Source organism: Halichoerus grypus, chromosome 11, assembly GCF_964656455.1.
Source record: "Halichoerus grypus chromosome 11, mHalGry1.hap1.1, whole genome shotgun sequence".
Lineage (NCBI taxonomy): Eukaryota > Metazoa > Chordata > Mammalia > Carnivora > Phocidae > Halichoerus > Halichoerus grypus.
Window position 1 is genome coordinate 74,631,906 of NC_135722.1, and position 24,378 is coordinate 74,656,283.

At 41.1% G+C, this 24,378-nt stretch overlaps 1 protein-coding gene across 1 annotated transcript; it reads left to right on the top strand.

Annotated features, from left to right (window-relative positions):
- The first annotated feature begins 1,263 nt into the window (after positions 1-1,263).
- Positions 1,264-20,097, top strand: C11H11orf97 (chromosome 11 C11orf97 homolog). Its single transcript, XM_036074991.2, has 4 exons — positions 1,264-1,559; positions 6,146-6,250; positions 15,610-15,735; positions 19,718-20,097. The coding sequence occupies exons 1-4, from the start codon at positions 1,412-1,414 to the stop codon at positions 19,720-19,722; spliced, it is 384 nt and encodes a 127-aa protein (XP_035930884.1). The 5' UTR covers positions 1,264-1,411; the 3' UTR covers positions 19,723-20,097.
- The last annotated feature ends 4,281 nt before the right edge of the window (positions 20,098-24,378 follow it).

Sequence of the window (24,378 nt, forward strand, 5' to 3'; positions counted from 1 at the left end):
AGAATAGAGGTTATCAGGGGTTAGGAGAGGGGGAAATTGGGAATTATTATTTAATGGGTACAGAGTTTCTATTTGGGATAATGAAAAAGTTCTAGAAAAGGAGAGTGGTAATGGCTGTATGACACTGTGAGTATACTTAATGCTATTGAACTGTATGCTTAAAAATGGTTAAATTTTATGTGTATTTTACCACAATAAAAATAAAGCAGTTAGACCCCCAAATTCCCCATTCTGAGCAGCTAGATGGCTGATAATGAAGGAGAACTAAATCCTTATCTTTCAAAGTAGGAAATCAACATATGATACCTAAGATTGAAAACATAACACATCAAAATAAACATTTTGCTATACGGTCGTAAATACTCAATTATCAGGCCAGAGATGTGAAAGAGGTTGCTTCCGCGGTGAAATGGAGGCAGATGGGGTTGCCTGTATTTGGTTACAAGTTTGTAGAACCATAACCCTCTGTAAAATAATGCATTTAGCCTTTGTAAAATTAACAACACGCCACAATTTACTTGTTAATGACTGCAAAAACAAACAAGAGCAACCTCCTGCTCCAAATCTCTAGATTTCCGCACTTGCTACTCAAATCAAACTTTTCTGAATTTGATTTTCTCATCTGTAAAATTAGTTATTAGATATAGATTGAAATTGATCATGAATACAAAAGTGCTTGAAAACAAGAGTTGTTTAAAAACAGCTTGATCAGGGATGCCTGGTGGCTCAGTCGTTAAGCGTCTGCCTTCGGATCAGGTCATGATCCCAGAGTTCTGGAATCGAGTCCCTTATCGGGCTTCTCCCTCTGCCTGCTTCTCCCTCTGCCTGCTGCTCCCCCTGCTTACACACACACACACTCTCTCTCTCTGACAAATAAATAAATACAAAACCTTGATCCAAAAGTTTGGGATCCTCAGCATTCACTTATTAGATCACGTTGTGTGTAGAAGGGAGTGGGACACGAGGAGCACAACGCTGTGTGGAACTAGCGACCTTACCTTGCACTCACCTGTCTAGTACCTGCTCCCACCTCTACCTGTACCAGGTGGTGATCTATTCTTGGGCCATGTGACCTTGGACAATTTCCGTAGCTTTTCTGAATCTCGGTTTCCCTACCTGGGAATAGCAAAGCTACTCCTGCGCCGTTGGAGTGAGAAACGACCTTGAGATTGGGCTGTTTGGGCCGGGGGCGGGGGGGAATTGAAGGGGGAGGGGAGTGATCGCAGCTCCCTACCTTCAGCTCCATCCCGGGCGCGCGGGACCCCTGGGGCCTGGGAGCCGCAAGCTGCGAGCGCCTGGGTAAGCGAGCATCCGCAGTTACTATGGCAACCGGCGACGCCGGGCGTTCCCAGGCAGCCCGCGGCGGAGCTGAGAAGGCCAGCGGGCCCCGGGCTGCGAAGACCCCCGCGGCATGAGGCGGGAAGAAGCGGTGGTGGTGAGCGCGGTGGCGGTGCCGGAGGCGGGCCGAGACCGGGAGCAGCCTCGGCCGCCGGCCGGGCTGGGGTGCGGGGAGCGCGGGGAGCCCGGCGGCGGCGGCCCCCAGGAGTCTTGCAAACAGTGTGAGTTCCCCTCCGGTCGCGCACAGTGCGCGCAGACACGTGCGGCGTGTCGAACGCGTGGAAGGGGAAGCGGGGGAACCGGAGTGAGACTCGCTGAAGGTGTTGGAGGGAGGGGACAGAGCTGCAGTTTTGGCAAAGGCAGAGGTGGTGATGGCGCTGGGGCAGAAAGCACCCGGTCCACTTCCCCAAAGCCGCCTTCACCAAAGGCTGCCTGAGCCCAGGTAGCCTCCAACCTGATAGGTAGTGGCATTGACCTGGAAGGTATTGAAAAAAAAAAAGTGTGTGTATGTGTGCGTGTAATTATAAAAATCTAATATAAAAATTTGAATTTATATATAATAAAATATAAAATGCATAAACATTTATAATATGCATAAATATATAAATTATATACACACACACAGAGAAACATGTGGCTCATTTTTGCCAATTCCTTCATTTTACAGACCAGGAAACTGAGGTTTAGACTAGAGGAAATGAAGTGACTTGCTCACAGTGACTCAGTCAATGCGGGAGAAGTACTTAAAACGCTAAACCTCACCTGTCTTGGACTCTCAGTTCATCAGTTATTACTACCTGATACTTTTAGAATCTCAGAATGACGGGCCACATTTTAACACAAGGGTTTCCTTCCTTGCCCTGCCAAACACACAAACAATATTCAAGTGAGTAAAGGCAGTTCTGGGCCAGAGTCACAACCAACATGGCTGAAGCTGGAGTCTGCTCCAGGCCTCTGCGCTCATCCATATTGTTCCATGAATTTATACTTCACAGTCTCTTGTACTCTACAGGTTTTCAGGAAGTGCTAAGGAATGATGATGGGGAAAATAATAGGCCAATGAGGAATGCCCGCAGTTTCTGGCCCTTCTGCATCGCCTCCTTGATTGCCTCTCTAGAGACCAGCCTCAGGTTGTGTAGCTCGGCAGACCCCAGGAGGGAGGGTGTGGCTGAAGCGGCTCAGCCCCCCTGCCTCAGGGGGCCACACAGCCTGCTCCCAGGACTCCTCATCAAGGAGCTGCAGAACCAGTGTCTCCTAGAGAAAGGGCCATTCCCCCATTCCTTTGATTATCAACAGCATGCAGAGGCCTTACTCGGGGCAACTAAATCCAGTATATTTAAGTATTTGGTATATTTAAGTAAGTTCTTACTCCAACTTCAAATTCTGTCTGGGCATTTTCCCATTAAAGATGCTGGAAATGAAAGGTTCTTTAGTCCTCTGGAGTTCTGTAGGAGTAAAAGGTGGAATTAATCATTCACTCATCCATTCAACAAATACTGAATCCTTACTGCATGCCAGGCACTGGGCAAGTTGTGGAAAAGTGAGTGATGAATTAAGGCATGTGTCCAAACTTTGAGGACCTCAGAAAGTCAGGGTCAGGGCATAGAGCACTCTTGCCTCAGCCTCCCAGAGAACCTCCTTTTAGGGCCTCAGCCTGAGTAGAGCCAGGCTATTCACACCCACATGAAGTACCCATTCGATTGTCAAATGTTTTCTGGGGAAGTCTTCTGTCTCTCTGTAGCTTCTACTCCCTAATCATAGATCTGATCTGAAATATACACAGATGAAATATGGGCCTTTCCCAGTAAAACATCCTTGAATTGTATGAAGGTGGCTATTTGAACAGCCACCAAATCTTTCATAGACTTCAGGCTCATCTTTAAAATACTTTGTAGCACTCTCCCCATCCTGGCTAACCTCTTCCAACATTCTCCAGTTTATTAAACCACTGAATCCAGTATTCTAGGTATGATCAGGTTAGGGTAACATGCTGGAACTATAACCTCCCTTGATCTGAACGTTCTACTTCTATTAAATGGACCCAGAATCAATTAGCTGTTTTGGCAGGCACATTATATTATTAATAGATATAACAAATGCAATCTATGACATCCTTAGTTTCTTTTTCCCCTGTTGTCCAATCGAAAACATTTGATCCAGGCTTTTTCTATCTTTTATTTATGCAGTTAATTTGTTTCATCCTAAATACAAGTCATTATATTTATCCCTATCAGTACCATTCTATGAATTTTAGCACTCCATTCCAGGTACAGAAGCAGCCCTTTGAGTCCTAAGTTTGCCATTCAGCAAGTTTGTGCCATTCTCACAATCGGTGAGTAGGCAGTTCCTCTCCATATCCAAATTTGCAAACTAGGTGGTACTTCCAACAGTTCCAAGGAGAGTATCTGGAAGTCCCTGACCTGTCATTCAGCATCTTCGGCGTGGGCGTTCTGCCTCCTACAAATACACTTTATCAAATGCCTTGCTGAAATGCAGATGCATTGTGGCTACGACATCTTCCTAATCTAGCTAGTTTAGTAACTTGGGTTTGGGGGAGTCAGGTAGGCATGGCTTTTAATTTTTATGACTAGTTTTGTGATTTCTGAGAGTTACTTTCTCAACTATAAAATAGGAATAATTATACCTGCCCATAGAGTGATTTTGAAAAAGAGAAATAATATATGTAGGATGCTAATAATATATGTATGGTAGCATTCAATAAATTATAGCAATTGTTATTAGCTCTTAACAAAAGAGAGCAGTTCAGTCTGGAATAATATTGTTCTTAGTAGTCCTTAACACTTAGTGATCACTGTTCCTCATTATCTGTACTCAAAGCCACATGTTGGCTAACCCACTCAAATGTTGGTGAAGATCAACATCAAGCTGCTATGTTAGAGTTTGTAGAATTTTTTTTTCCTTCTTTCCTTCTCTCCTTCCTACTTCTCTCCCCCCTTCCTCCCTTCCTTCCTTCCTTCCTTCCTTCCTTCTTTCCTTCCTTCCTTCCTTCCTTCCTTCCTTCCTTCCTTCCTTCTTTCCTTCCTTCCTTCCTTCTTTCCTTCTTGGAGCGGGGAATATTTGCCTATACTAAGCTCTTTGCTACTCTAATTTATCACAGTTCCTCAAAACCTTTAGTGATTTCCTCTGTAAATTCTTACAACAGCAGGGCTGAAATTCGTCAAGAGACTTGAACTTAGAGGAGGTGATCTCTTCTGTTCTACTGAACTGTTACAGGATTTTCGTCCTTCTTAACCATGTTTCTTAAACCCTTTTCTGCCTTAGAATCATGATTTAGCCAAAAAAGTTTAAACCAAAGTTAAGCTTGAGTAAAGCTAACCCCCACCTCGTGTTCATATGACTCCTAACTTTTGGGAAACAAAAATGAGACGCAGGAAGTATCTAATTCTACCTTGTTTGTGTCTGAAGGTGTGTTTGAGTCTTCCTGACCAGGAGTGACCCAGGACCACAGCAGTGGTCTCTTACCCCATTTGGGCTGGTCAGTACACAAGTCAAATCTCTTCACTTGCGTTCTTTATTGGTTAGTCTGGGAAAGATGAGGCACCTGCCATTGTGAGTTTAAAGTCACATCTTAAATAGCTAAAGTATTGGGTTGGTTAGGTTTTCCATGGTTCCTTGCATTGAGCTTTTGAGTATTAAGACTAGAACTAACCACTGGTTCCCTGACATTCACAAGGCGGCATTGGCATTCATGCACAAGAATAGTCTTTGAGCTCCATCTAATTTAACAATGCTGAGTTCTACTTGGACACACATTTGGTCTATTATTACACCAGATTCTGCTCTAAGACTCTGATGAACTAAACAGAAAACATCCCTGCCCAATGGTATTTATGGTCTGATAATGAAGACATATATTCAACTAATAGTTACATAAATAATGGCATATAAAGCAAATGAGGCCATATACAAATTGCAATAAATGAAATGAAGGAAAAGAGGAGAGTCCTATGCTAAAAAAGTATCCAGGAACATTTGAGGATTGTAGAGTCAGGGAAAGCTTCCCCAGAGAACCGACCTTAAGCCTAGGATTGAAATTTGAGTAGAAGTTACCCAGGCAAAAATACTAGGAGAAAGGCAGTTCAGGCACAAAATAGAATGTACATAGGCTTTGATGTGGGAATGGACAGAAGGGCCACGATGAAGCGCAGAAAGCAAGCGAGAGGGGCTGACAGGAGAAATGGGGGTGACAGTGTCAGATAGCACAGAGCTCTGGGGGGTGAGCAGAAGAAATATTGCAAGATACTTAGAACAAATAAGCCAGTCCTCCACAATACCAGTGATGTCCTATAGGGCCAGGCTTAGAGACCAGGAAAAATCGTATGTCCATAAGTGATTCACTACTACAATTCACGTTTACCTCTCAAAATGATGACTAAATAAGGCTGAGGTTGTTCTGTGTTACGTAGCTGGATTGTAGGCTCCATGGGCACATCTATCTTATTCATTGCTTGTCCTCTGTCCCTAGCCCAGCGCCTGGCACAGAGTAGGTCCTTAATAAGGGTTTATCGAATAAATGAGTTTTCTTGAAGCAAATGAAGGAAACTCCGTCTATTTCTTCCTAACACCTAAAACAGGTATCTGAAACTTACCACAGAAGTTCAGGAATTATGTGAAAGTGTAAAGTCCCAAAAGAACCAAAAAGGGATCTTTCCAAAATAGGGTGAATCATCTGCTGTTTGTATGGAGGGATGTGTCTTTTTAAGAAATTGTTATTCATGTAGGTAAAATGGCTAGAAAGTTTGGCATAATTTATGATAAATAACCAATTTTATTAATGTCTTTATAGGGAAGAAATTCTTGTATTTTGAGCCACATAAGAGAATTAAGGAAGTACTAGAAGAAGAACTTTATATTAAAAGAGATGAGTGCCGCATTAAAAATCCACCTGCAGGTAATCTCCATGACAAATGAAGTATATTTCTGAAATGAATATGAAATTACCTATTTAATAGTAGAATGATTATTTTATTTATTACAAAACCATGACTATCAAAAGAAAAATGGATACTTGGGAAATTCTTGAGCTAATTTTATAATTATTTTGCCTGTGTCCAAATAAGCTTATAGTTACGAAAAGTAGCTACAGGTATCAGTATCTACATTGCTATCCCACGTTTTTGGTGGAGTTATTTCTATTCAATAAGAAGTAGAATTTTTTCCAAGAAAAGCACAGTAATATCTTCAATCTTTATCAATATAGGTGTGACCAGTAACAGTGGTTCCCAAAATTTGGATTTCATCAGAATTACCTGGGAACCTGTTAAAAGCAGATTGCTGGGAACCATCCCTAGAGTCACTGGCTCAGTAGTTCTTGGGTGGGGGGTTGGCAATTTGCATTTCTACCAAGTTCCCAGTTGGTGTTGAGGCTGATGGTCCAGGGACCCAAACTGAAGATCACGAACCCAGAAGAATCGAAGTCATTTAAATAGGTCAAATCATCCAAGGATTTTATTGTATTTACATGAAGTTTACGGGTTAAATGTCTGGGCATTGATAGTTCATTTGAGAAAAGATATGGTCTAGAAGCCCAGAATCCCTCACAGATTTTTTTTCGATGCCCAGCATGGAGCCCAACATGGGGCTTGAACTCACAACGCTGAGACCAAGACCCAAGCTGAAGTCAAGAGTCAGACGCTTAACCAACTGAGCCACCCAGGCACCCCCCGCTGCCACAGATGTTATTTTGAAACTACTAGAGACCCTCATTTTCATGATTCCTTCTCAATGATTACAAGGCACACATTTCACGCTTTTCAAATCATCAGTTTTTTATTGCAAACCTCTTAGGCACCAGCATTCCTGAAGAAAGAAAAGAACTGTAACACGTGACTTCTGTACTCAGAGAACTTGACATTTTCTGCAGAGGAGGAGCACTGTTGAATACCCAGCAGCTAGGGCTCAAATTCTCTAAGGATTCCTGAGAGCAGATGCTGCAGGCCTAGAAGTGCATTTTATTTCCCGACTCTGACGTATTTGCCCACTTTCCATTGCAAAACCAGGCATGCAAACGCATGTTAGGCCTTCTGTATTGCCCATTCTTACAAAAGGAGAGACCAGCAAAATGGCCAATTTTATTCAGACTGTGTCTGGAAGGAAAATATAGAGTTTACTTTGAACTCTGTGAACAGATGCAGAATGACCTACTGAATTGTGTCTCCGAACCCCAGCCTATACGTACTATTCCCCTAGTGGTTAGAAAAAAATTTAAGTCTTATACTATTCTATTCTGGGCTTACTTTCATTTATACACTTAAAAATTTATAATTTAGGGGCGCCTGGGTGGCTCAGTCGTTAAGCGTCTGCCTTCGGCTCAGTTCATGATCCCAGGGTCCTGGGATCGAGCCCCGCATCGGGCTCCCTGCTCTGCAGGGAAGCCTGCTTCTCCCTCTCCTACTCCCCCTGCTTGTGTTCCCTCTCTCGCTGTCTCTCTCTCTGTTAAATAAATAAATAAAATATAAATAAATAAATAAATAAATAAAAATTTATAATTTATATACCAATTAGATGATGTATTATTCTTATTGGATACGCTGGTTGTTAGACAATCTAAGTGATTATAAAAATTGATTTTTCTAAGCAATCTTTTCAAATGTCCTTCCTATAAAATGGAAATGCTTGGCCTGCGTTTTCATAACATCCACCAGAGGTCGCACAGAGGTGCTCTTTTAGCCCTGAAAATCCTTTAAAGCTGAGAGTAGATTCTGTAAGGTTAAGTTTTAAAGGGGCTTTACTTATGGAAAAAAAGCTACTAATTTTTTTTTCTTTTTCTGTTCTTAAAATGTAAAAGGCTGAACGCCCCGTGTCCTTGGCCACAGCAGGAGCTAGCACCTAGAGGGAGTGCCACGCCTCCTGCTTACTCTCAGGGCGTTGGCAGCTCTGGGCCAGCCACTGAATTTTCTATTGCAGGATTTTTGGTGACATACTCCTTTAAATATATGATGGGAGCTGGGGCTTCTCTTTCTGGAGAACACAGCTTGTCACAGACACGCAGAATTCTGCATAAAACTTTTAGGGACTTGTATGTCTCCGACGGCAGCTCTTCCTGGATGTTAAGTACCCTAGACCCATTGTCTCCACTTCTCCATTTATTGTTTACTCCTCCACCCATTGCAAATAGGCTTTGGTTTTCATGAGCCCAGGCAAACTGTTCTTTTCCTGATGGTGGATGAACTTCCTGTTGAAGGTCAAATCCAATGATTTTGAAAGTCTAATACAATCCAGAAACTCGTCAAACTCAACTTCTCTCTAGCATCTGACATAATTGTTTACTCCTTCCCTTTGAAAACACTTTGTCAATTTAGCCTCCAGGTCAGCATGCTCAAATCTCCTGGTTTTGCTGGTACGACTCCCTGTCGTCTTTGCTGGCTCTCCCTTCTCCTCACCTCTAAACTTTGGGGAGCTCGGTCACAGGCTCTTCTCTCCATCTATATTCACTCCCTGAGTGGTCACATCTAGCCCTGTGTGCTGATGACTCCAAAATTTATATCCCTAGCCTCTGCTTTCCCCCTCAAATCTCAAAAGCCTACTTAACTTCCCACCTGGATGTCTACTGGGCCTCTCACACTGTACATGTCCAGAACAGAACTCTTATTCTATACCGCTCTTCAACAGCTCTTCCCCATCTCAGGAAATGACATCACTATTCACTATGCCAAACACCTAAAAGTCAAATCTTCAAACTTCATGTCCAGTCCCTCAGCTAATCCTGTCAAATCTGCATTGGAAATACATCCTAAATCTCCCCAACTGCAACCTTGTCCAAGCCCCCATCATCTCTTACAAGCTCAGCAGTAGCATCCTCTAGCACCTTCTACTGCTGTCCCCACAGTCCATTTTCTGCACAGAACCCAAAGGGGTCTCTTACAACACAAGTCATTGTATACCACCTCCATGTTCAAAGCCCTCCAATGACTCTTTGTGATTCTTAGTCTAGATTTCAGTCCCCTTGTATGGTCTGCTCACCTTTCTGAACTCAGTTCCTATACTTTCCCACCCCACTTGAGCCATACGGGTTTCCTTAATGTTCCTTAATGTTCTGGAACATGCCAAACCCATTTTCACCTCAGAACCTTTCTACTTCCTCTGTCTTTCTCCCTCTTCCTTCAAGTTTCAGCTCAAATGTCATCTTCTCAGAAGTAACCTCTCTACCAGATTAAAGTAGAAACTACCTACTCTCCCAATTACTCTAATCTTTTATACCACTTTCTTCTTTCTGCCTTTTTTTAATCACTACTTCGAAATTATATATTTGTCTGTATACTTCGTTATTGACCATCTGTCTCACATGAACATAAGCTACATGAGGACAGGGGCTTTATTTTGCTTACTATGAATCCTCATGAAAGCCATGTGATATAGGTATTATGATTCCCATTTTATGGATGAGTAAACTGAGATTTTGAGAGGTTTCTACTGTCCAAGGTTATGTGTTAAGTAAGTGGCAAAACCAGATTCCAAACTCAGGTCTGATCCCAAATCCCATTGGCATTCTGTGCACTATAGTGTTTCCAGTGACATATTATGACCAAGTCCCGTGGGTCCTGTTCTGCCCTTGGCTGGCTTGAGATTTCTGCACTACTTGACATAATTGATGGTTCTCTCCTTAAACTTTGTTTTTTCCTCAAATTCCTTGACACTAAATATCCTTGTTCTCTTCTTTGGATATTCCTTCTCATCCTCCATTGAGAACTTCTTTTCAGTCAGCTTCCTCCCCAAATATTGATGCCTACCAGGGTGTTACCCACAGTCTTCTAATCTTGTTCCGTTGGCTCTCCCTGGATCATCTCAGCTATTCGCATTGTTTCTACCACTACCTCACTGTGATGTGTCTGTGTCTGAAGTCTGTGTGTCCAGGCTCAATTTCTCTTACTGGATGTCCTATAAGTACTCAAGATCAACATGTCCAAAATGAAACTCATACCTCTCCTCGACTTACTCCTTCCTATATATCACCCATCCAAATGCATGACATGGCATAATGGCCAAGTTCAAAACCACAGAGCCATCCTTCATACCCACTCCAGATTACCATGTCTTGCATTTAATTAGGCTCTCAGGGGTATCTTAGTTTGGCTCAGGATCCCAAATGGTTGACCCCTATGCCAGGCTCATCTTGCAAACATATAGACAAATTTATTTGTTCTGAATTATATTTTTTAAATGTATGAATCAGTCGTCAACATTTAATAAATTAGAACTTTTTACATACGAATCTAGATTTCTAGATTATCTTGCGTGAAGAGGGAGGGGAGGAGGAGAAGGAACGATGTGACAGCCAAGTTGACATTCACACGTGGCACAGGGACTGGAGTCGGCTTACGCTGCCCTAGCTGGTCTGCCCACGCTGTTACCCATCCACATGAAGGTCCCTAGCCAGGTGGGGCATATCCCGAACTATTCATGTTCACACTTCCACTGCAGACTTCCTCCTCTCATGGTGGAAAGAGGAAAGAATGTGTTTCTCTGGTATCCATGTCTCCAACAAAAGTGGAAAAAGATAAAAGAAGTAGGAGAGCCAATTATTTCTTAGCCCTGGCCTGCTTTACTTATTTATATTACCTGCCTGGCTTTTCTATATATATATTGATTTTGTGACTATAGATAAACAATATATACTATTTCTTCGATATACCCAAGTCTATCTAAATTCTAGGGACCCCAAGGTATAGGCATGTGTCCAAGCGTATTTGTACAGCAATGTATGCATTAACTGGATTTGTTTGAATTTTTAAACTCTCAAGTCCACATTCTCTCACAACAATCTGATGATGAAAGTAAGATTTCAGTAAGTGTCCAGACTGGGTTTTTCCTCAACCATTGATAAAGCACCAAAACACTGGGCCCCGTAGCAAAGTATGGGTGAACTTACCGAAGAGCTTATATCATCTATTAGGAGGGGGGATTTGTCTGAAGTTAAGCAACTGAAATCAAGCATGTTTTCTTTCTGACTGAGCTAATGAGGACAATCGTGGAAGTGCCCAGAAGCAGTGGACTTCAGTTCTTTCTGTGCTTTTCCCCTTTTCCTTTGGCTGAATGAAAGTGGTGTAAGATCAAAGTTGTCTTTTTCTTGGGTTGAATGAAATAAGTCAAAAGTCTGAGATTCATTAATTAGCTTTTATGGACGTTTAACAGAGCAAACATAACATTTCTTCTGGGATATTTTTGTTTGGGGGGCAAATGGGGACTCAGGCAAAAGATCTGTTGGTCTTCTGGGACCTTCAGCTAAATGAGCTATCCTACCTATTATTGTGGTTGTGTTGTGACAACAGTTAATAAGAGCTGTGAAGATATTGACATGGCCAAGGTGTTCTGAGCTGTTGTTACCCGATACTTGGGTCTAGGGAATGGTATCCGTGGCCACAGGAAAAATGGGCTGCCAGGCCACTAAGCCCTCTCCTCTAGGATTTGGATTCCTCTTGGCTCCTGATAGGAGATAGATGGGCTCAGTGAGAAGCACTGGAGGCTGGGGTGAGGGGTAGGGGTAGGTGGAGGGTGTCTCTCTCTGTATATACACAATGATGGTGGTAATAATAATAGGTATTATTAATAATTAATACTACTATTATTAATTTTTTACAGTTCTTACAAATTATCTCTTTCAGTCCTTGCAATGACCCTGCACTCTTATAATTCCCATTTTGCAGATCTGGATGCTGAGGCTCAGGGAGTATGGTGACTTGCCCTTTGTCACACAGCACAATAGGCTTGTCAGAAGCTGACCTCCTTGCTCTTAGCTGTTGGGCTATCCAGTCTCTTTTGAAACATAAGCTTATGTTTTCTGGGAGGAAAGAAGATTTGAAATTGTATTGGGAGCAAATAGTATTCTCTTTAGTAAAAGAAAGGTTGTCACAATCTTTTCCAGGTTCTGCCTCAGTTTAGCTTCAAACTGGAGGTAGAACAGCCTTCAGAGGCTTTACACATTCCTATCAAGATAAGGACAGGGTCTGGGAGCTGCTCAAAAAGGTTCTCAACATCCCGACAAACAAATGCCATTTTCTGACCAAATCTTCCGTCAGATGAGAATGGGATTTGGGGCCACTTATGGAACTTTCTGGATAAGGAAGAATTTAGCTAACGTCATCATTCACATATTCTTAGTGATTCCCTAAAGATTTTCCCCTCCTTACAACTTTTTTAAAAAAGAGGTAAGCTTGTGAGACATGCATTATCAGACTGTTGCTTTCCTTTTACCATTTATCTTAAAATTATTTCTACATTTCTAAGAACTTTTATAGAGGACTCTGTGGAAATTATGTTTTAATTTAATGTTTTCAAATTGCAAGGGCTTTTATATTTTTCTGGCTGAAACCTGCAGAGGTTCTAGTAATCATAAAAATTTTGATTAATAAAATTTACTAGTCTTCTCTTACACAACATCGCCTTTTTCAATGAATTTCACGTGTCCTGCCAAATCCATGACTTTGTGTCTATATGTCCCTGAATGCATAAAAACTTAATTTTGAATCTGGTTTATTTATTACATTTAGTACCAATTTAGAAAATGTAAAACATCACTCAACAAGTGTGGATATGTTTGTTATTCATTAATTCATTCAACAAAAATATTTGGTGTACCTACAATATAAAGGGAATTTACTAGACACCAAAGGCATGTCAAGATAATTACAGAACGTAGAAGTCACCAAAGGTAAATTTAAATGACTTAAATTTTTCTTCCTGTGCTCAAATCTCTGACCGTGTTTACACAAAGGAAACACAGATGATAAAGCTCTAAACTGGCCTTTCAAGCTCTAATGTTCCTTACTCAGAATCAGAGACAGCTGAAGGCAACAAAAATATTTTTGAAGGGTTAGCTTACCTTCCCTGAAAGACCAGGCCAGGTCCCTCTGGCTAAAATTTCTAGCATAAGGGGCATCTGGGTGGCTCAGTCGTTAAGAGTGTGCCTTCGGCTCAGGTCATGATCCCAGGGTCCTGGGATCGAGCCCTGCATCGGGTGCCCTGCTCAGCGGGAAGCCTGCTTCTCCCTCTCCCACTCCCCCCACTTGTGTTCCCTCTCTCGCTTTGTTTCTCTCTGTCAAATAAATAAAATCTTGGAGAAAAAAGTCTAGCATAAAATCATGGTTTAGTAACTTTACATTTCAGGATAAAAACACACCTAGAAAGGTCCCTGAGTAGAAGGGGTTGGGGGCAGAGAAGGGAAGAGAGAAGACTCTCCAGAAGATTCCGAGCTTCCAGAAGGGATTTAGTTCCTTTCTCTTAGCTTTATTCTTGTCCTGCCGCCCTTTGCAGGTCGTGTGCCCACACTGTGGCCTCCCTGGCTCTCCTCCCCTCTGTCTTCCTGCCTCCTGGAATGCGCATGCCCAGAGCAGAGGGCGCTGGATTTCTCTCTAAAGAAGGTGCTTCAAAGGACATTTGTGCTTCTTTCCAGACCTCTTTTTCTCCAGTTGAACATATCACCTTCTGTAACTTCTTCACCCAAACATATCAAATCAAAGTAGCACTGTTTTTTTCCAGCAACCTCTATTCCTGAGTACAGTAAATACTTATACATAACGATATTTTGCTTTTATTTTTCTCATGCATTTCTGAGCATCTGCATTTACATTTGAGGTATTTTCCCTATTAAGTTGTGAACTTCCAGATATTCCTGGATTCCAGATTGCATCTGAAAGAGCACAACTTGATTATATTAGTATAATTTTTCTATCTAATTTAATGTGGTTTTTCTACATAGTTCTGCCTCCTGATGTCAAAATGTTTTCCGTTTGCCAGAACTTCTCTCAATGTGGAACAAATCTAAATCCATTTCCTTGGTTTCTTACTGGGTGTTGTACACAGGAGGCATTTAATAAATATCGGTGGACTCCTAAATCTGAGAGTCTATTATCCAGGGGCTGGAGAGCAGCTCTTTACTGTCTCTAGACAGGATAGAAGAAGAGGAAACTGGCTGGAAGGGTGGGGAAAGATTTGGGTTAGATATAAGGAACAGCTTAAACTTTGTAAGGTCTTGACAGAAGGAGATTGTGGAGTCTTCCTTGAAGGTCTCTGAAGGAGGGGGAAGAAAGGAGCTTTGCCAGATACCTTCAGCTAACTCCATTCAGGAGTGGGGAGGAAGAGGCAAATATCGACATTCCGCTGGGCGAGTCAGCTCATTGATTCTGCTTCCAGAAACAGAATCTGAGTCCATGCTTGGACAGGAAAATCATTGTCCCTATAAAAATAATAGTTACCGTTTATTGAATGCAAAGCACTTTAAATCCATTTCATCCAGATCCTATAATAATTCTTCAAGCTAGATATTATCCCCATTTCAAAGCTGAGGAAACGGAGACATGGTGGGTTCAATAACTTGCTCAAAGCCATAAAACTGGCAGGTGGTGAAGCGAAGACAAACCCAGATCCCTTCTGACCCTAAACACCGTGCCCCTAACCACTACACAGTACAGAATCCTTTGGGGAGGAATCAGATGTTAGTGTGGATACCAGTAGGCGGCCTCAGATCTGTGGAGAATATTTGGGCATAATTTGCAGCTTCAGAAATGGTAAAAACAATGTATTTAACCTGAATAACCTTATTTGACTTGGGTCACAGTTTTCTACATGACAGATTTTCCCCAAAAGCTTGTTGACTGACTCTCAAGAGCTAAATAGTGCTTTTAGGATATGGAGAATAATCCAGTGCAAATAAAATCACTAAAACAATACTTACTGGATGGTATCAGGACTTAAGACTACGATTTGCTTCATATCAATGCATAGACATCGCATTCCGAGTATTTGTCTCTGGTGTTTTCCAGTGAGCTTGTTGTTTTCATTCAAGGGGCAATTAAATAGCAACTAGTTCAGTCTTTTAGGTGATTGCTGAATGTATATGATGAATTAATATGGTAACTTTTGGTTATATTTTCTTTGGAAATATTTGTATTTCGAGGAATTAGAATCAGATAGGGCTGGCCGCATGAAGTGTCTATATTAACTAATTTATTTCTGATCCTTTTGTGTTTTGTAATATATGTTTCTATACTGACTTTTCATCTATGTCTTCAGGGGCCAGCTAAATGATCTAATAGCACTGTAGAGGCTTAACTGCCTATGGAATAATTGAATGAATGAACCGAAATAAAAGATTAAACAAATGCTAAAGATCTTGGGTGGTTTGATTAATCAAACAAAATCAACTTCCACCCAAATGACTGAAAAAATAATCACCCAGTAAATACTTCTAAAAGATGTTGCGCTGAAAAGGAACTCAGCTAATAATTGTCATCTTGCTTCTGAAAATATTGACAGTGGCCCTGGAAGGGATTTGGAGCATTAAAAGGAATCTCCCCGTGGGAGGCTTGAAGCCGGGACTGCTGAGCGGAAACAGTTTGCTGCCACAAGCCAAGTACTATTCGAGGCATGGAGGGCTGAGAAGTAAGATCCTGATACTCTTGACTTCTACTGAAAGCCCCGAGTGCGCCGATTAGCTCACAGCCCAGTGGTGTATGCTTTATTTCAAGTTCTCAATGCAATCTCCTTTTTTTTTTTTTTTTTAAGATTTTATTTATTTGAGAAAGGGAGAGAGCACAGAGGGAGAGGGCAAAGCAGACTCCCCACTGAGTGGAGAGCTGGACATGGGGCTTGATCCCAGGACCCTGGGATCATGACCTGAGCCGAAGGCAGAGGCTTAACCGAGTGATCCACCCAGGCGCCCCAAGATGCAATCTTCTTTTGATTTGCTTCTCCCGAGTTACTTTTAGCTTAGCTACACTACCTCATTATAGAACTCAAACAGTTAACAGTTCAGCTGAGCAAATTCCCCCCGGATACAATAGAAGTTCATACTCTTGAGTTACCCTCCGGACTCTATACTTTTTATGCAGGAAGCCTTTCTGGCACACAGCCAGCCTGGGTGGGGAGGAATCTTGCACTGTCCCTTTTTTTCAGATCTTTGCTTACTGGTGGAAATGAGGAAAGGGAGACGAGGGAATTAAGGAAGAGTCAGGCAACTACTTTGCCGGGCTCCCCGAGTTTCTCCCTAGTTGAGGTAAAAGACCACCCAGCTGGGTCCGGTGCACTGTTCCTCACAGACATAAAGGTTGGAACAAAATATTACTCATTCCTCACTGTCATAACCAGTGTCTGCCGGGAAATTGGTGGCAGGATGTGGAGAACGCAGGGGTCTTGGCATAGAAGCATAAGCAGTGTCCAGATACTCTAGGGACCTGAAATGGGGTATACAAATCCTAAAAGTAGCTCTACAATTGGGAGGTTACCCTAGAATGAGAAGAGAGAAGTGGGTAAATGCCAAGCTTGGATAATTTCACCCAAGAAATGACTCGTAATAGCAAATGCTATATGACACTTCTTATTCTAGATTCTTCATGTATAATGATCTCTTTAATCTTTACAAGAATCATGTGAAACAGGTACAATTCATGTTACAGATTAGGAAACTGAGGCACAGCAAGGTTGAATAATCTACTGAGAGCCACTCAGCTAGTGAAAGGACGTTCTGAGATCGGAACCCAGACAGCCGGTCTCCAGCGGCTTTTAACCACTAGATATTATTGCCTCTATGAGCCAAACTGTGCCCAAGAGCTGGGGAGTCTGTTGAACCTAGAATGGGGTGAGAGCTCAGAAAAAGTGGCACAAAGGAGAAGGGCCTCCTGGGAGGCAGCCTCTAAGATCTGAATTCAGTAGGGAGAATATGTAGTCCCTAAGAGACTGAGTCTCATAGTCAAAGAAAGAAAAAAAACAAAACAAAACTTGTTACTAAAGGGGATTCATGTAGCAAAAAGGAACTAATATGGAGATTTGGGTTCTATAATAAAGTAGTAGTAGCCACCATTTACCATGTGCGGGGCACAAGAGTGTTTTATGTAGCTATGTAATTCACATGATCGCATAAGATGAGAGTTTTAATCTCCATTTTCCCAGTGAGGAAACTGAGGCACAGAGACATTACATTACTCAAGATCCTGTGTCTAGGAGGCGGTGAGGCCAGAACTACAAACCTGTGTCCCTCTGACTTCTGAGACAATGCTCTTAACTTCCAGTAACTTCTAGTCCCTGGACAACAAGGGCGGAACCAGTGGTGGTGGTAGTTAAACCCGCACAAATGCCAGGGCTGAGGGAATGTGGGGTTGGAACCATCCTGGGAGACAGCTACACTCAAAATCCACAAAGATAGCAATGTCCTGAAGTGAGGGTTGATTCAACTCAAGTCTGGGCCTCTTGCCCATCGGGGGCTGTTTATTTCAACTTTCCACCCAATTTGTCAGGTTCTAATTATAGTGGATAAATTCATCATTCCAAGAAAACTCCCAAACCTATTTATTTTAAAAATGAATGTTTTCTAAATGCCGTATTGTAAGACTGGTTTGAAGAACAAATTACCTTCATGTGAAGATATAAAAGTCCAATAGATGACCCAATTCATCAGGCGGGGACGTATGATTTTAAAAAATGCGTGTCTGACTTTGACCATAATTGCATTATTTTCATCCATACAATTTAGGAGAGACTTGTTCATTGCTACCACTCATTTTTACTCATCCACACTACCTTCCTAGCAGCCTCCAGGCCTCTATCTACAGCCCATGTCAAGCACTTACAGTGATCATGTTATAAACTTTTTTTTTTTTGAGAGAGAGAGAGAGAACATATGTGTGCGAGCGGGGGTGGGGGGGGTAAGGAGAGGGAGAGAGAGAATCTTAAGCAGGTTCTACACCCAGCCCAGGGCCAACACAGGGCTCGATCTCACGACCCTGAGATCATAACCTGAGCTGAAATCAAGAGTGGGATGCTTAACCAACTGAGCCACCCAGGTGCCCCAATAGTGATCATATTATAATATATAACTGCTATAGTTATATATCTCAGCTTCATTTCTGTAAGTTATCAGCTGCATTTTGCCATATCAACTCCTACCATCTGCTATACAAATCACAATGTGATCAATCTACATGAATCAGACTGATAATGAAGAATTAGACTTTTCTCATTATCAAAAAAGGTAGATGCGAGGCACAGAAATATCATAGATGAACAATGTCCACAGATAATTTTAAAAAATTGATCAGCAGTAATTCATACACTATCAGAAACTCCAGGAAAGCATGAACTATGTCTCTTTCACTAACACCATGCACTTAGCATGGTGCCTGGCACAGTAGGTACTTGATCCCTTTTTGTCATGAGAATGACCAATGAATGACAAACCAAGAAGTGTATGTTGGATGCATACACCAAGAAGTGTATGTTGGATGTTCAGAATCATCTTGCTGCTAACCCACATAAATCTCTCCCTCCACAAAAGTATATGGTTTTCCCTATTTGAGTCTGCCAAATTAAACAGAATGTAAACAGTAGAGGGAACAGCGATGGAACCTATTGATTTTAGTGTGTCAATCATGAAAAGTTGCATATATTGTATATACACCTTAGAACTGATGCTTTCAAAGACAGGTTTTCCATGGATTACGATATTTCCAGGAACTTCTCTCGTAAAGTATACTTCGTTAGATAACTCAGCCGGTCCTCACTCACCTTTTTCCTGTTCACTTGAGCTTTTTTTCCTCTTTCTCATGAACAACATGGTCATTGTAGTTGTGACTCTTCCAACATTTAATACACATTATTTAAAATTGAAAATTAGAATCACGATCATCTAATTTTAGTTCTAAAACACGTTGCTGTTAGAAACTGCGAAGCATCCACTATCTTCATCATACTAACAAGTTTTATTCCTTTTCTTCTATGATTTCCTTCTTGTTCTGTGGCATATAACAACTAAAGTTGTCTAGCCCAGTACTTCTGAAGCTTTAATGTGTCTACAAATGATATGGGTATCTTACTAAGATTTAGATTCTGATACAGTAGGTCTGGGGTTGGGTCCAGGATTCTGCGTTTCTTTCTTCCCTTCCTTTTTTTTTTAAGCTTTATTTATTCATTTGAGAGAGCGCATGCACATGCACATGCACACAAGTGGGGGAAAAGTCAGAGGGTAAGGGGGAGAGAGAATCTCAAGCAGACTTCCCACTGAGCATGGAGCCCGACACAAGGCTTGATCTCACAACCCATGAGATCAGGACCTGAGCTGAAATCAAGAGTTGGATGCTTAACCAACGGAGCCACCCAGGTGTCCCTGGGATTCTGCATTTCTAACCAGCTCCCAGGTGATGCCAACACGACTGGTCTGGACACTGTACTCTGAGCAATGCGGGTCTGGAAGACTGAGCAGTGGGTTCTTTAGTTACCTGGATCACATGGGTGTGGCTTTTATATTCTGCTCTACCAAATGAAATACTATTGGGAATATTAAATCAAATTTAGATTGAAATGGGGTTGGGATTAAAGAGCATTTCCCCAAAGTAAAAACTTACTGATTTGTTCACTATTTTCTTTACTCTAGGATAAGATGAATACATTTTTCCACTGAGAAGAAACTTCCTCCTCCTGATGTCTGAAAAACAGAGAACCCAAGCTTGTTTCACAGTTTAAGATGTATAAAAAAATGCATATTCTTATTATTGGTATTAATTCCTATCTGTAAATTAATCCAAGGCAGTGAAGGACTATTGGTAAAGTTCGCTAAGCACCTGGAAACAATGAAGAGGAATATTGTACTTATTTTTAGTTGGCACATTTGAAATACATTGGGTTTCTAATTAGCTTATTTTATTAAATATGTGAAACATGGTAAAAACAAAGGCATATTTATTGAGTCTTTACTTCAAGATAAGCATTGTAAACCTTAACCCTTCACTATAGTATAATTACGTTCATCCGTTGAAAAAAACAAAAACAAAAACAAATAGAGGTGCCTGGCTGGTTCAGTTGGTAGAGCATGCAACTCTTGATCTCAGGGTTGTGAGTTTGAGTCCCATGTTGGGCACAGGGCCTACTTAATTAAAAAACAATTTATTTACAAATTCACTTACTAATTTATTTATTTGAAGATAATGTATGATTATTTAACATACATTAACATCATACAATTTCCCATTCATTAAAATAGAACTTTTTTTTAGTTGAAGTAGGGTTGATACACAATGGTGCATTAGTTTCAGGCATACAACATAGTGATTGGACAACTCTATACATTATGCTATGCTCACCACAAATGTAGCTCCCATCTGTCACCATGCAACAGTGTTACAATACCATTGGCTATATTTTCTTTCTTTTTTTTTAAAGATTTTATTTATTTATTTGAGTGAGAGGGAGAAGCAGACTCCCTGCTGAGCAGAGAGCCCGATGTGGGACTCGATCCCAGGACTCTGGGATCATGACCTGAGCCAAAGGCAGATGCTTAACCGACTGAGCCACCCAGGTGCCTGACCATTGGCTATATTTCCATGCTCTACCTTTCACCCTGTGACTTATTTATTCCATAACCAGAAGCCTGTACCTCCCATTCCCCTTCACCCATTTTACGCATCCTCCCTCTGGCAACCACTAGTTTGTTCTCTGTATTTATAGGTTTATTTTTGCTTTATTTTTTTTTTAGATTCCACATATAAGTGAAACCATACAGAATTTGTCTTTCACTAATTTATTTTACTTAGCATAATATCCTCTAGGTCCATCTCTATTGTCACAATGACAAGATCTCATTCTTTTTTATGACTGAGTAATATTTCATTGTATATATATACCACAACTTCTTTATCCATTCATCTGTCAATGGACACTTAGGTTGCTTCTTGGTTATCGTAAATAATACTGCAATAAACAAGGGGTGCATAGATCTTTTCAAATTAGTGTTTTCTAAAATATAACTTTACATAATTACACTTAAAAATCATATGTACTAAATTTTTGTGTTTATCACTCTATTGTTTGGACATTTGTGTTTTTTCAGTTTTTCATTTTATATATAACTTTCATAATAGTTATTCCTGTCCCCTTAAAAAATTCTTTTTCCCAGTATCCTGGTTATATACCTTTCATTTTCCTTCCTTTCTAGGCTAAGTTCATCTTAAAACTTCTTTCAGTTCTCATTTCTCAAGTTCATTTCTCAGTTTTAATGTAATAAATCAAGTCAAGTCAACAAAGATTTGTTGACTGGGTATGTCCCTTCCCTACTTAAAAATATTTACACTGTGAAACAGTCAATAATCTCTTAAGTCAAGATCCAAACTTTTCCAGATTTAATATAAAAATTTCCAGTTAGTAAATACACACTAGACGAGATCCTACACATAAGCCAATTCCAGCCACCACCATGTTTGTGGAACTCTCTCATCACTGGCTACTTCAAAAATGGTGCTGTGGCTAAAATTGAATAGATTACATTTTAAATTAGTCAAGAAATATAACACCCCAAACCACCTGGAGTTGGGTAAAGCCTTCACTATTCTTACACATCTAAAATCTCAACCTTCTTAGAAATTCTTGCCATCATCTTTTTTGCATGTTTATTAGGATGCCACACAAAAAGTATAGTGGGTGGGGAGTACAACTTTTATTCATCTGTTGAAATGATGTCCTGTTTGCTCTTGAACTACCAGTGTGGCTTTCAAACTCATACACAGGTATTTCCTTCCTCATTTCCACTCTACTCCTGCCCAATTACCAACTCCCCCTTGTTTATTCTCAACCTTGCTGCCTGGTGCTCTGCTTGAGCCTCCCACTTCCTGATCAGCTGCTAACACCACCAAGGACTGATCACATGGCTCTGTTTCCTTGCTAGGATTTCTGTCCTTATTCTACTTTGGGGCCTGGTTCCTTTTGTGGTTAAATTCTGTTCTTCATTGCCCCAGTGTACATCTTCCCAAGTAGATTCCTGTACAGGGTTTTTCATGCCAGCATTATGTATGGTGAATAATTGAAAACATCTCAATGCCAAATATAGGGGAAGATTTTTAAAAAATTATTATATGAGGGGTGCCTGGGTGGCTCAGTTTGTTAAGCATCTGCCTTTGGCTCAGGTCATGGTCTCGGGGTCCTGGGATCATCAGGGAGTCTGCTTCTCCCTTACCCTCTTCCCCTCCCCCAACTTGCACTCTCTATCTCAAATAAAATCTTAAAAAAATAAAAAATAATAAAAAATTATTATATGATACAGCTGTTTTTTTAATTCAATAAGCATTTTTTAAAATAAAAACTCTTTGAAAACCAGAATTACAAGGACACTTTTTTAAAGTAATAGAAATTTATAGCCATCTTAAATCAATAGCCATTTTAATACTTTTTTTTAAAGATTTTATCTTTAAGTAACCTCTACACCCAATGTGGGGCTCAAACTCACAACCTCGAGATCAAGAGTTGCATGCTCTACCGACTGAGCCAGCCAGGCATCCCCATTTTAATACTTGATGAAATATACTAGAAGTGGGATGCCTGGGTGGCTCAGTCAGTTAAGCTGCTGCCTTCAGCTCAGGTCGTGATCCCAGGGTCCTGGGATCGAGTCCCATATCAGGCTCCTTGCTCAGCAGGGAGCCTGCTTCTCCCTCTGCCTCTGCCTTCCACTCCCCCTGCTTGTGCTCTCTCTCTGACAAATAAATGAATAAAATATTTTTTAAAAAAAGAAATATACTAGAAGCATTCCTTCTAAGGTCAGAAATAATTTTTTTTTTTTTTCCCTAGAGATGTTTGCACCTTGCTCCCATTTAGTTTTCATTTTATATGCTTCTGGCCCAAAAAGTCCTTGAATTTTCTAAGTTCAGGCTGAAGAAGTTGCTGTAGGGTAACTTGATGTCATAGGGCTCGCACCCCTTCCTGATTTGGTTAAATAGTCATGGCAAAAGTATCTGTGAACCACACAGATGATAAGATTAGAAGGAGAAAATAAAAAGCCAAAATGACTGGAAAAACTATCAGTTGCATGAGATGGGACAACAGTTTTTTGAAAGACAACTTTTTAGTCTGACTTTTAAAGAAATCTATCCCCTGTTTTCTCTTATTAACACATTATTTGTTTTCCAACTAAAATCTTTATAGAGATAAAAATCATACCGTAAGGAGGTTTGGGTTTTTTTTAAAATAACAATACTATCACATTACAAGTATTTTATAGCCACCTGTTGTGGGGAGGGTCAGGGTCTATCAGGCAGATGACCTTGCTAGTGCCCACCAGGTAATTCCGGATTGAGTGGTTGCAGGTCACATTCCTGGGAGAGGCAGACACTGCAATGAGGTTAGATGTGAAGTCTTGGTTTGCTGATGTGGGGCTCAGACACAAGGGACTCCACGTTGGGCTTGTTGTTGTTTGTTAACGCCACACAAGTACAAATGAGACCTCGTGTGCCACCTGATGTGACATAACATGAAGCATACAGCTTTCTAGGAGTATCCTGTCAAAAGAGTTGAGTGTCCTCAAAACATAGGTAACTTCTCTTCATAGGAAGTACAGATCGGGAACGGGTTAAATGATACCACAGGGAGGCATGAGACAAGTCCAGAATGTGCAACATAGTGCAGAACAGCTGACCCAGTTTTTGTGCAAGTCAATTAATTATGCAAGTTTAAATGTTGTTTAATTTTAAAAATTTAGTTAAAAAATTGGACTGTGTTTTAGAAAGTCTTGGGACAATTTTGTCAAATTTGCAGTCTGATAATAGCATTGTGGTTATGTAAGAAAATGCCTATATATATATATTTTTTTTTTTAAAGATTTTATTTATTTATTTGACAGAGACATAGCAAGAGAGGGAACACAAGCAGGGGGAGCGGGAGAGGGAGAAGCAGGCTTCCCGCCAAGCAGGGAGCCCGATGCGGGGCTTGATCCCAGTACCCTGGGATCATGACCTGAGCCCAAGGCAGACGCTTAACGATTGAGCCACCCAGGCGCCCCATACCATGTATTTTTAAGATGAACGCTGAATTGGGGCACCTGGGGTGGCTCAGTCATTAAGCATCTGCCTTCGGCTCAGGTCATGATCCCAGGGTCCTGGGATCTGAGCCCTGCATCAGGCTCCCTGCATCGGGCTCCCTGCTCAGCAGGAAAGCTTGCTTTTCCCTCTCCCGCTCCCCCTGCTTGTGTTCCTGCTCTCACTGTCTCTGTGTCAAATAATAAATAAAATCTTAAAAAAATAAAAAAGATGAACACTGATTTATATAGGGGTGAAA